Source organism: Atractosteus spatula, chromosome 2 (assembly GCF_055471065.1).
Source record: "Atractosteus spatula isolate fAtrSpa1 chromosome 2, fAtrSpa1.hap1, whole genome shotgun sequence".
In the NCBI taxonomy this organism is placed as follows: domain Eukaryota; kingdom Metazoa; phylum Chordata; class Actinopteri; order Semionotiformes; family Lepisosteidae; genus Atractosteus; species Atractosteus spatula.
The window spans coordinates 46,756,972-46,769,841 of record NC_142707.1 but is presented as its reverse complement, the minus strand read 5'-3'; the positions used below and the strand labels follow the sequence as shown (position 1 = coordinate 46,769,841).

Sequence of the window (12,870 nt, the reverse complement as noted above, 5' to 3'; positions counted from 1 at the left end):
ATCAATAATTTCACAGAAGCTTGCCGTTTTGCTCAGGAATCTTAATTCAAGTGAATAGTGTATGTCGTTCTTAACTATAGCAAGAGGGTGTGTACAGTGTACTCCGCTACTTTTTTTTCCCCCCCTGTTCTTGCCAGTTTTGTGTACATGGGAGGTCAAATTGCCAAGCAATTTATGCTATCTTTTGTAGTTTCTTCAGCATTTAGTTACAGCACCAGTTTTTTTTTTGTACATTGTCAGCTGTTGTGCTATGGAAGATGTTTTTATCCATTTCCAAAGCAGTGAATGCAAAAATATAAGTAAATGTTCATTTGTAAAAGTAGTCTAAGATTTTATTCAAAATACCAAATTACAGTTCAAAGGAAGTATTTCGTTTGAAAACGTGAGTGTATATATATATTTGGTGTGATCCTGGGAACTGTGCTTCTAGTACATAGCCTACTTATATGCATAATAGAGGGGTGTGCAACTCTGGTTCTGGAAAACCATAATGCTGTAGGGTTTAAAGGTAGCAGAAGAGATCTGTAATGTTTAATGTCTTCTAATTAGGCAACAGAATGATTTAATTCAGCGAGTCAAAGCTCAGCTGTGATAAAAAGCAGAAGACACTATGGCTCTCCAGGCCCAGAGTGACAGACCTGTGGTGTCATAAAAGTAATTGTGTGTTTATATGGCTGCCCGTCACCCCAGTGCTACAACATGCAGTTACTGGTTCTTGGAAGCAGCTGTGTTTATGAGCTGCTGCTGCTCGTGCTTGGCTTCTTCCTTCCATTTGGCTTTTTTGGCAAGATTCCAGCTGGTCAGAGTTTCATGGCGTTCTGCAGCCTAAAGGGACAAATAGGTGTAAAAACACCTCACGTGCTACATTTTTCACAGTCACTGCAATACCTTTACGTAACTCCGATTGTGGGTCATATTAAATCTGTTTGGCACAAAAGGTTTACAGAACAGTAACATTCTCATCCGGAGAAATTAATGTAATACACAATATGCAGTGTTAATCTGCTGCAATGTTTTTTTTTCTGTTCACCTTTAATTTTAAATTAATGCAACCAATCCATACAAATATGATCAAATGAAATACCCCATCTCTGAGCAACTCTCTTTAAACCTCCACACCCCCCCTCCCCACACCAATAACTTGTTTAAAACCCATGATCCAAAAGAGTCATGTTTACCTCTGGCCCTTGAGAGTTCTAATAATACAGGCTGTGAGGGCAAGAATCCAGTGTTGACAAAAATAAGCTGGAAGTCATTGCTGTAGCAGCAACTGTTTCTCACAATTAAGCCACTACAGAGATTTCACACACTGTGTAGCAGATCTCAAATTGAGAAAACTGGTCTGCCTTTAACATTCAAGAAGATTATACAGTATACTTCTAAATAGAAATGGCCATGGAAAATTCATACCTGACACTGTACAGTATGGTTTGTAACAAAGGCTACAAATGTGAAGAGGCTATTAAGCCCACCTTGCTTGTGTGATGGCTGCTAGCAAATGAATCATCTCCTACCCGTTTCCCAGAAGCAATCATCACAAAGCAGGCAACGACAGTCATTCCAATCATGATGTAGCAGATCTTGACACGGGCTTTGTTTCTGGCCGTTGCCAGCATTTCAAACCTAAATTAAAATAAGACAATTTATAGTAAAATATTTTCTAGTTTGTTGCATAAAATACTTTTAGGCATTTCTTTGAGTTCCATGCAAGCCCACTTTGTGGAGTGTCTGGGATATTGCTTGACCCATAGACATTTATTCCTGTCTCAGCTATTGAAATATATCCAGTAACTCCCTCAAATTTGCCATTAGCCTAACAGTGGCAAACCTACAGTAACAAGTGTTCTGCTTGACAGGATGCTCAATTTGGTGGGACAGCATAATGTAGTCAATGTCTGGGTGCTTTCTACTTCTTAATGGTCAACTTCACCATGATCAAAGAGCTTTTAAGGAACTTTGAAACGTTTCTATACCCTTCTTCTGATCTGTGTCTTTATACGACTTTATCTCTGAGTTGTTTTGAAAGTTCCTTGGTATTTGTAGTTGAATCTTTGCTTAAATTCATGTAGAGGTGTATTTATTCTGGAATCATGTGAACCACTATTATTACTCATTTAATTTCATGGTTCTTTAAGGTAATTTTGTGCACCTATATTAATTATGTTTCCCACAGCAATGGGTTTGAATACTTACACAATCACCAGTTTTCAATCTTTCTTTCATATTATCTACAGTATACTGTATACGTCTTTCTGTTTTTTTCTTTTAAAAGAAAAGTACAGTACTTTGAAAAGTACAATATATAAAATTAAGAACTTGAGGCTACTGCATTCAAAGTTAACTATAAGATTATAGGAACAACTGAAATATTGCTAAGGTAGAATGATGGCTTTGGCTTAATGTATAATTTAAAATGACTCAAGCAGATTGGAAAGAGTGGTGGTTGTGTGGTTGTGTGGAATCAAAATAAATCATCAAAAATGATCTCCATCCAAGAGAACTAAAGGAAAAGGGTTAAGCAGTTTAGAGACCACCTAATGCCTACCCACAATCTTTCAGCTGCAGAAATATCTTCTCTGTTTTGTCTCTTTCCCTTCCTCGATACCCTCTTTATTCTGTCACATAGGAGCCTGCCAGACCATTAAAATTCCACCCCCTCTTTTTTGCTTTTGGAGGGACTTGGGGCTGTACATAAAACTTTGCTTCGAAACTGATGCTGACTCATTCCCATTCAGAAATTATTCCACTAAACCCTTCTTCAGCCTCATTCAAAACAATGTTCTTTTGACCATCATTTCCTGAATTCTCCACTCTAACAGGTTGACTTGGAATATTGGTAAAGCTTTCATTGAACTTTTCATATAACATTTATTAATTCAAACTGCTAACTGTGTCCTTGTCATATTCTACTTATAGTCTTTGTGACGGGGTCTCTCTTAATTCTTCACAACAGCCTCATCCTCATGGACATACTGTTGTTCTCTTAGCCAGACTGGTTACTGCTGGTAAAGCAAACTAGTTCAAGTGATGCCTCTGTTTTGCTTAAACTTAGGAGACGTGCATGTAGGCAAAATACTGAAATTAAATTTTAAACAGAAGTTTGGGAGGAGGTCAAACCCTAATCTCACCCTTTTCCACCTACATGCACTGAAATCTCATGTTTATAGCTTGTTTGTGCATTTTGCATCCTTTCTTCTGCCCCACTTTGCCTTTACAGCAGCTCCCTTGTTCATCTCTTTAAAGGGGAGGTAGGGGGTTGGTTCTGACAGCTGTGCCCTCAAGGCCCTCAATTTCTTAACCAAGAAAATGATGCTAATAAAGCCAAATTACGCCTCTGCTAAACCTTAAATTAGGGTTACACTGAACCACTGAAACATAATTCAAACCACTGAATGCAGAAATGAGTGGAATGAATCAGAATCAAGAGAGTACTCTAGAGCCCAACATTCAATATCAAGAGTAAACTCAGAAAAAAGTGCAAAAGATATTAGAATTACTAAAGAGAGACGGAAAATACTGCAAAAAAAATCTTTCAGGAAAAACTATACATGGTGATATCATAATAGGGGATTAATAATTAAAATGATTAAGATATAGATATTCTAAGTGAATATTTAATACAGGCTTTTACAGCAGAAGACATCAATAATATACCCCATGTTATAGAAGAAGCACCAACGCTGAGAGTAATTTTAGTATCATGATCTGGGGTGGCTTAAAACTAAGAAATCACAAATGTTATTTTCATATTTTTTGTCATACTTAAGGAAACAAGAGTTGCAGTTTTAAGTGTGATATTCTACTAAGGACTGGAGCTCTAATCCACAAATTCAGTAACAGTAAGAAATTCATATTAAGGGGACAAAAGTGAACATATGAACACCCAGATGATGCGACAGCAGCCATAGTGCACCAGAATGATCACCACACATCAACTATCAGTGGGGAGGAGAACAGAGTGATGAAGCCAATTCATATATGGGAATTATTGGTAAAGGCAAATGGGAAATTTGGCCAGGATGCCAGGGTTACACCCCTACTCTTTTCAAGAAACACCCTTGGATTTTTAATTACCACAGAGAGTCAGGGCCTTGGTTTTAAATCTTATCCAAAGGATATTGCCTTTTTACAGGTTAGTGTCCCCATCACTAAACAGGGGCATTAAGACCCACATGGACCACAGGGTGAGCACCACCTGTGGCCCCACTAACACCTCTCCCAGCAGCAACCTTAGTTTTTCCCAGGAGGTCTCCCATCCAGGTACTGACCAGGTTCACACCTGCTGAGCCTCAGTGGGCTGCTAGTTGTGAGTTGCACAGTGATATGGCTACTGGCTATAAAAAAATATTTAGACAAAGTCATGGATTGGGCAGACACTTGGCAAATGAAATTTAACATTGAGAAGAACATAGTGATCCACTGAGTTAGCAGTAATATATACTATTGTACACTACTGTATATCACATGGGTGATTCTGAACTGCAGAAAAACTTTATTAATGGAATTTGAGCTAAGATTTTTAAATGTCCTCATTAAGAATGTGAGCAAGTAACAAAAAAAGCTCAGAGAATGCCTTGCTTTCTAGCATGAAGTGTGGATTTTAAATCCAGAGAAATTATGCTCAGGCTTTATAAACAATTTTACCAAAGATGATATTGCAGTCTTAGATTTCAAAGAGCAGCAACAACAATGATTGCTGGTTGCAAGAGATTGTGATATAGAGATAGCTTATTTTAGAATAAAGGTGACTGAGGCAAGACATAATGCAAATACTGTACATAAAATGTTAATTTTAATTTTAAGATAGAGTTACCCAGTGGGACTATTTAATACTCATTAGTGAAACCAAAACATGTTATAATATTGGGAAACGAAAAGGGAATTCATTTAGGACAGAAGACTAGAAAGGTTTTTATACAAAGTGTCATGGGTCACTGCAGTAGGCTTCCCAGCTAAGTGGTTTGGGTGCAAACCCTGGTCACCTGCAGGAAATGGAGAGATGAACCGAGATGCATGTAAAATTACAGTTTTAATGACCAAAATTACTCATGTTCCAGAAAAGGGACACAGAGTGAGTGCAGATTTACAGATGCACTCATTCAACCAGCTCGTCCATCAAAGTTATTCATCTTTTGACGGCCCTTAACTCTTTGAAACAGAACAGAATCTTAAAGTTGTCTTGAAACTGAGTTGAATTAGCATGCAAATTGAGTACTAAGCCTTTACTAGACTGATATTGTTGCTTTATTACTATGCGGGGCTACAATGCAATAAGCATTACATGTAAAATAATAAAAAAAATATCTGGACTAATTATTTTGCATTTCACAGTTATTCATTTTTACAGCAGTGACCAGATTAAAGTACTGTATAACCCTAGTTTGCATTCACCACCAATCTAACAGTAAAAGGAACAGTACACATCTGTTTAATCTGCAGGCTGTACAAATTAAATTAGGGTTCATTTAACAGCAGTATGAAGACAGTGTTGACTGTATACAGTATAAGGTTGGCAGTAAATGGTAGGTTCAAAGTGAAATGTATTCGAGGTGTTTTTATTTTTAAAACATTTGATACAGTATATGAATATTCAGGTCCTTTGGGATAATTCAGCAGCACCATCTATTTAGTTAACCCACTAATGACTCTCTACTGCCAGAATGACAAAACCAAAACTCAAGAAACATGGGCCACTGGAAGCCAGCTCCTTTGGTAGCTGAACTATTTAGTTATTTCTAAGTAGTAATAACTGAGTTATTTCTTTTTAAGGTAGAGCCCTCCATTTTTATTTTAGAATTTAAAAAAAAATAGTATCTGAATGCCTTCATTATAAAGTCTGGCTTTATAAAAAAGCCAATAAAAATAATCGTATTTTATTTTGTTTCTAACATTAAAATAGCTTTTCAATTTAAACTTAAAAAACAATTTAAATTCCCAGTGGTAATGATGCAGAAAATATTGTTATTTGTTAAGGCTGCAACCACTGCTTGCAGGGTAGGCAACAACAACAGGAAATAAAAATGTAAAGATGTAAAAAGCAGTGTAAAGATCTGAAAGTTTTTTCTTTCTGTAAAGTATTCCTGCACGTACCCCACAGATAACAAATGTAAGTTCCGTTCTACTTATAGCTCTACTGTTGTTTTTCTTATCGGGATTATAGTGTTTTCTTATGCAATACAGCTATCAGCTCCAGTGTGCCAACAACTGTCTTCTCACTAAACCCCAAGGGCCTAGTTATTTTGAAAAATATATGATTAGTATAAATATTTGCAAAACATCCAAGGATATTGTTTGCTACCAGCTGTGCCCTGCAAATCTTCACTTGTATCTCCGATTAAACATCTTAGATCTATTCCAAGATTCATTCCCACGATCTTAAGGCATTACTGTCCATCTCATCTACTGTGAGGAATAAAAAGTATATTTCATTCATGGTCAAACAGATTTAAAAATATAAATATTTTCAAAGCAATGTTTTACTTTAGTTCACTAGGAATGACAACACCCAAGATGAAAGTGCCATGGAACAAAATTGTGGCTTAACCCACTTGGCTGATGGCTGACCTCCTGGCTGGGACTGGGAGACCAGGACTCCCATGCAGGGTGACCAAGGGGAAGCCGCAGAGGTGGAGATGGGGTGGAGGTGGGATGCAAGAGACGTGCAAGAGAGAGAGATAGGGATCTCGTAGGTATTTATAGCGTTTTAGAAGAGGAATGGATGTCATGAGCGATTGCTCATTACTGACAGCTGAGTCTGATTGAACTTGGTTGTTGTCATCCCTCCTGAATTTTTGTTATAAACTCCATGAATTGTTTTTTTTTAAGATGTAATACCAGATATTCCCCAGCGATGACAGTGTTTTCATGGACTTGCTAGATTTTCATATAGACTTATAACAGTGATTGTAATGGTTGCCAGCATTAACAGTAAATTAAACTGTGGAATAAACACTTAAGGAAAGCTAAGTTATTTGGATGAAGTCTGTAGCTTTACTTTTCTGTCTACAGCATTGTACAGTAGGTAAAGACGGATACACCACTGTGGATGAATACACCGTTGTATTTATCTGTAAGGTATTCAGCCCTACAGGACTACTTTCTGTATCTGATAATCTTCTAGGGTAATCTTTATTGACTCTGATATAAACAGACTTCTTAATGGAAAGCATTTTGAGGATCCTTTGGGATGAAAAGTGCTATACTATATAAATGTAACGAATTAATTAAACTGTCTCTCTTAAAAGGAAATATCGAAAGCTATGTATGGTATAGTATTTTTATAACTTTATATTACTTTTGCATGTTTAATATACGGCAGTAGTGTTCTGGAAATATGCACATATATCAGTCTTCGAAATCCCTTATTCCTGACAAGAGTCATGCAACCTTGATTCTATTCCCAGAAGACAGAAAGCAGGTCTATTCCCTGGATAACAAAATACATGGCACACACACTGATACACAGGGATCATTTAAATGCACCAGTTACACCATATAGCCTTTGTCTGGGAGGTAGAAGGTAGTTAGAGCACCCAGGGAAAACCCATGAAGAAACACAGAAAAAGGCACCCCAGTCAGGAATCGGACCCAGGAACTCAAGAGCTGTGAGGGCACTGCTAAACACCATTCCACCATGCTGCCCTATATGCATATTGTAGAATGATATGAGCCTTGACATTTACCAAATGGAACCTAACAATAACAAAATCCTATGAGTATTTTTATGCTTAATGCTGCAGCTTCCTGTGAGATTTACCATATAGATCTGAATTTGTGAAAACTCAGTGTGTAAGAACACATACTGTACATCAACAATTCCCTGCCAGCCCCTATTCTTAGACCTCTTATCCTGTTGTGTTAAATTCTACCAGAGTAAACACATCAAAATACTTTTTAATTTTAAATTACACTTAGAAATTCCACAAGACGCTCATTCAGTACAGCTCCAACCTGTTTCCTAATAATACAGAATAATGACTTAGAGCAATAGAATTTATGGTAACTCACGATACAATGGCAGGTATATCATCTTCAGTTTTGAAACGGCCGGACCACAGAAGTATTTTTTTATCAAATCTGGAGGGTTTATAGCCAGGAGTCCTATGAACTGATACCAAGAAAAAGTTTTTTTAGAGAGGACAGTAAAAGAAAAAGTGTGGTGGAGAAGAAAATAACACTTTTTAAAAAAATTGTAACTCTTTGGATAGGCAGTGTGGAAAAAAAACTTACAGAATAATATTTTTTTTCAAAATGACACAATTACCAGAGTAATACAGAAATAGAAGGGTAAAACTAATACATGAGTAATGTAAGTACATGAAAATAAGTCTGAATTTCCTCCTTATGTATTATAATATTAGTGAATTTAATCTGCTGTGACTTTGTGTTTAATTTTAGCTCACATCGCATCAGCAGTATTTTGACGCAAAAATTTAGACAATTAAAAAGTTACAAATATATACTGTATGAACTGATTTGACACAGCCTTCGATGAAAAACAATGTCTTGAGTCAGCACTTTTGTAAACAATATACAGTACATAGAAATATTTTGATACATGCCAAAAAATATATAAAACAGTTGCAGACAACTTACCTGGATCTGTCCCTTCTGGTTTAAGAACAATTTTGTCACAAGGTTTCTTTGCATTGGTGGTGTAAAGATGCATTTGATTGTTGAATGTGACCCTTGCACAAAGAAATCTTTTCACCCTGCTGAGCAGAAGCTCGGGAAAACTGTTTAGAGTTGTGCTCAGCATCGCAGCAGCCTTTGTTTCTCCAAAGTCACTTTGATGTTACATCTGTATTTATAGGCAAGTCCGCTGGCTCATGACATCAGTACAGACTCTGAGAACAACAGCTCTAGTTCAGCAGGTTTCGTACTGTATATCAGCATGAAATTACCAGTTAAACAAATTAAGAAGCGTAGTGTAGTGGGTAAGTCTCTGATCGCACGACTGGTGAGTTGTGGGTTCAAGCTTCCACTGCAAACTGCTGTTGTATCTGGAGCAAACTACAGTACTTTACCCCAATTACTCCAGTTCACCTAGATGTATACTGTAAATAAGCATTGCTGGGGAGTCTTCTGCTTAATGCCATGGAAACCAGGATAAGCTTTGGTCCTGATGTGGCTTCGATTTGGAAATGAACTAGTTGATAATTGAATTTGTAAAATTAAATAATTTAGTTTTCTTGAAAAACCTCAAAATCATAATGTTCAATCTTCAACCCACAAGAACCTGAGTTACCAAAGTGGTATTCATAACTAACCTAATCTCATCACATGGCGCTACGGCCCTTGAAGAGCCCTGGCCTCTTCCAGCTTCCTTTAGGCTTCTGACTGAAAACTCTCCGTACCCCTCTGATATCGTCTGTCCGCTCTAGATGTCCAAGCCAGTGTAGTCCTGCTGCTCTTACGTCTGCTTGTTATTGGGGGATCCTCATACAGCTCGTAGAGCTCAATGTTGGTTCTTATTCACTACTCTCCTCCTTCCTGGACTGGCCTGTAGATCTTTCAGAAGATCTTTCTCTCCCACGTATAAAGGAGTTCCACATCTCGCTTTGTCAGCACCCATGTCTCCGCTGCATATGTAGGTAACCACAGGGCGGATAACGGTCCGATATATCATCCTCTTTATTCTCCTTGAAAAAAGTCTGGCCTCATCAGATCCTGTACACTAAAGTAGCATCGATTTCCTGCATTGATTCTCTCTCTAATTTCCAGGGTGTTTTCATTTTTCTCGGAGATCAGCGAACCCAGGTATTTAAAAGTACTGACTTTCTCGAACTGGTAGCCCTGGATTTCGAGCGGTGCAGCGCCAGTGATGGTTCCCTTCCTGGTCATCACCATGTATTTGATCTTCGCCATATTGATGGTCAGCCCAGCCCTGGTCAATGCTTCTTCCAGCTTAATAAAGTTTTCTTTAAGTGTCCAGACGTTCCTACCCAATAAATTGATATCATCCACATAGGCTAAATACTGCCCAATTTATTCAGTAACGTTCCTCCTTTGTTGATATCGATGTTCCGTATCACAGATTCTAGAACCAAGTTAACTAATAAGCTCGAGAGCGCATCTCCTTGTCTAAGGCCTTGTCTCACCTGAAACTCGTGCGATTCCTGGTTCTGCACCTTCACCTAACCATTTGTTTTGGTCATGGTCATCTTTACTAGCCTGATCAACTTCCACGCTACTCCGAGCTGTCCTAGTGTCTGGTACAATTATGCTCTATCAACACTATCATATGCTCGCTTGTAATCTATGAATAGTTTATGAACATCAATGTTATAATCTTAGCACTTCTCTGAGATGCATCTGATAGTGAATATATGATCCGTCGTTGATCAATTACATCGAAACCCACACTGGTAGTCTCCAAGGACTTGCTCAGCGTGTGCTTCTAAATGACTGGCTAGTACTTTTGAGAAAACCTTATACACAACGTTCAGCAGGGAGATCCTGCAGTAGTTCAAGCAGTCTAGTTTTGACCCCTTTTTGTGAATGGGGCAAACAAGGGTAATGCTCCATTAGTCCCATTAGTCCGGTATATTTTCTTCCACCCACATTATGCTTATGAGCTTCTACAATCTGTCCGCCAGTTCTTCTTCGCCATACTTCAGCATCTCAGCCGTTATCACATCTTCCTCTGGCGCTTTATTATTCTTCATGTTCCTTATAGCTTTCTTGACTTCAAAGACAGTACAGTAGGTGGGGTTCCAACTTCATGATTCTCTCTCAGTGGTATCTTCATCTGCTTCCTCTTCTTCTCCTGTCTCATCCATATCGCCGGCATCATTCAGCAATTCTTCAAAGTACTCCGCCCATCGCTCTAGTATCTTTCTTTCATCACCGATCAAATTCCCTTCTTTGTCCACGCACATGGCCAGTCTTGGTTGGAAACCATTTTTATTTTCTGTTATCTTCTGGTACACTTGTCTCCTCTCCTTGTTATGGTTTAACTTCTCAGTTTCCTGTAATTTTCGATTTTGCCATTCTCTCTTCCTATGTCTGCATAACCTCTTGGCTAATGTGTCCGTTTTCTGGAGAACTCGGCAGTGCTGGTTCTCGTAGGTCTTTGTAGCTTTTTCTTCCTTGCTTCGTTTCTTTCTCTGATCGCTACCCTACACTCATCATCAAACCAGGTCTCTCTCCTATTGACTACTTGACGCCCCACTACCTCCTCAGATGTGCGCAGAACCACTCTCTTAATTACGCCCATTCCTCTTCGATACTAGAGTTTTGTATCTTTTGTCACTCTTCATTAAGACGATCTTTCACCATTTTCTGATATTCTTCAGATTTTGTCGGATCTCTAGCCAGTATTTGCCTCTTGTACTTTCGGTTCTTACTTCCTCTTTTCGTCTTTAAGATGGACATTCATTGTCGGTTTTTGATATTAACAAAAAAGTGGTCCCAATCGATGTCGGCCTCACGATAGCTTCAGACGTCCAGTATGTCAGATACATGCCTCGTGTCAATCAGCACATGGTCAATCTGGTTCTGTGTAGGTCCATCAGGTGACCCCCATGTGGCCTTGCGGAAGCACTTATGAGGGAACCATGTGCTACTTATGGTCATTCCTTTGCTCATTGCAAAACTGATGCATTTTCATAAATCCATTATCATTGTTCTCTTCATGCAAGCTCTCTTTCCCTGTGGTGGGCAAATATCTCCAAGGATGATTTTAACATCATGACGTGGAGCTTCATCATATGCTGCCTCAAGGTCATTATAGAAACTCTCTTTTTCTTCATCTTCGTCTTCTTCTATAGGGGCATGCACTCATATCAATATTACATTAAACATCCTGGTCTTGAGACGTAAAGTGCAGAGGCATTTGTTCCTGGCTCTATAAGCAATAACTGCACTCTTATACTCTTTCCGGACTGCAAAGCCAGTACCAAGCGTATGGGTCTTATTACCGCTATAGAAAAGCATATAGTCTTTGCATTGCATTATATCGGTACCTCTCCATCTAATCTCCTGTAGTGCCGCTATTCCAAGTTGTACTTGTCTCGCTCATTTACTAAGCTCCTAAGAGCCCCCTCTCTATATAGACTGAGAACATTCCAGGTCGCCATCCAAAGATCGTATCCTTTTCCTCGCTTTGGTCGATTCCTAGGATCAGGTCGGTTTCTGAGGCTTGCTTTTGGTTTCGTAACATTTACTTTTTACAGGATGGGGTAGTCAGTCCCACACCCAAGTGTGATGGAGGGGCTGCCTCCTTAAAGCGTTTGCACTAAATTGTTTTCTGTTAGGGTCGTCTCTCTTAGCCTTTGAGGATCTCTCCTCTATCCACAAGGCAGTGGATCCCTGTTGGTATGCGGGCCGTTATTCTGCATATTTGGGCCACCCCACTGTTATGGTGGGCTCCTCCATCCGCCACAAGGGGGATGCGCTCTCTAGGGGTTACAGGGTCCCCCGAGAGTGTGGTATTCATAGTCTTTAAAATTTTAGGGGGCCTTGTAAGACTATCTGACCTGCAGGCCACAGTATGGATGGCTACAGAGCTGTGTGTCCGAACAGGTTGTTAGCAGTACTGGGGCTCCACAGGGGACTGTCCTTGCTCCATTCCTGTTCACCTTTTACACCTCTGACTTCAGGTACAACTCTGAGGCATGTCATCTGCAGAAGTTTTCGGATGACTCTGCAATTGTGGGGTGTATTAGAGAGGGGAGGGAGGAGGAATATACTGTAGGACCTTGATTACCAACTTTGTGGAGTGGTGTCATCTTAACCATCTCCAGCTTAACACCAGCAAGACCAAATAAATGATCTTGGACTTCCGAAGGAATAAGTCTCCGCTGAACCCTGTTTCCATCCAGGGTGAGGACACAGAAGGGGTACAGTCCTACAAGTACTTAGGGGTTC

The 12,870-nt window shown here is 39.1% G+C and overlaps 1 protein-coding gene across 1 annotated transcript; it reads right to left on the bottom strand.

Moving 5' to 3' along the window:
- Positions 1-306: 306 nt before the first annotated feature.
- LOC148839757 (protein FAM162B-like) lies at positions 307-8,758 on the bottom strand. Its single transcript, XM_088934351.1, has 4 exons — positions 8,596-8,758; positions 8,008-8,107; positions 1,515-1,623; positions 307-825 (listed from the first exon to the last, which is right to left on the bottom strand). The coding sequence occupies exons 1-4, from the start codon at positions 8,756-8,758 to the stop codon at positions 706-708; spliced, it is 492 nt and encodes a 163-aa protein (XP_088790477.1). The 3' UTR covers positions 307-705.
- Between the last annotated feature and the right edge of the window lie 4,112 nt (positions 8,759-12,870).

Bases quoted from the DNA above. Each gene is read 5' to 3' on its own strand.
- LOC148839757 (XM_088934351.1), bottom strand. From the start codon at position 8,758: ATGCTGAGCACAACTCTAAACAGTTTTCCCGAGCTTCTGCTCAGCAGG. The intron at 8,108-8,595 runs GTAAGTTGTCTG...TCTTGGTATCAG, and splicing joins ACCAGAAGGGACAGATCCAG to TTCATAGGACTCCTGGCTAT. The intron at 826-1,514 runs GTAGGAGATGAT...TTGTCCCTTTAG, and splicing joins TGATTGCTTCTGGGAAACGG to GCTGCAGAACGCCATGAAAC.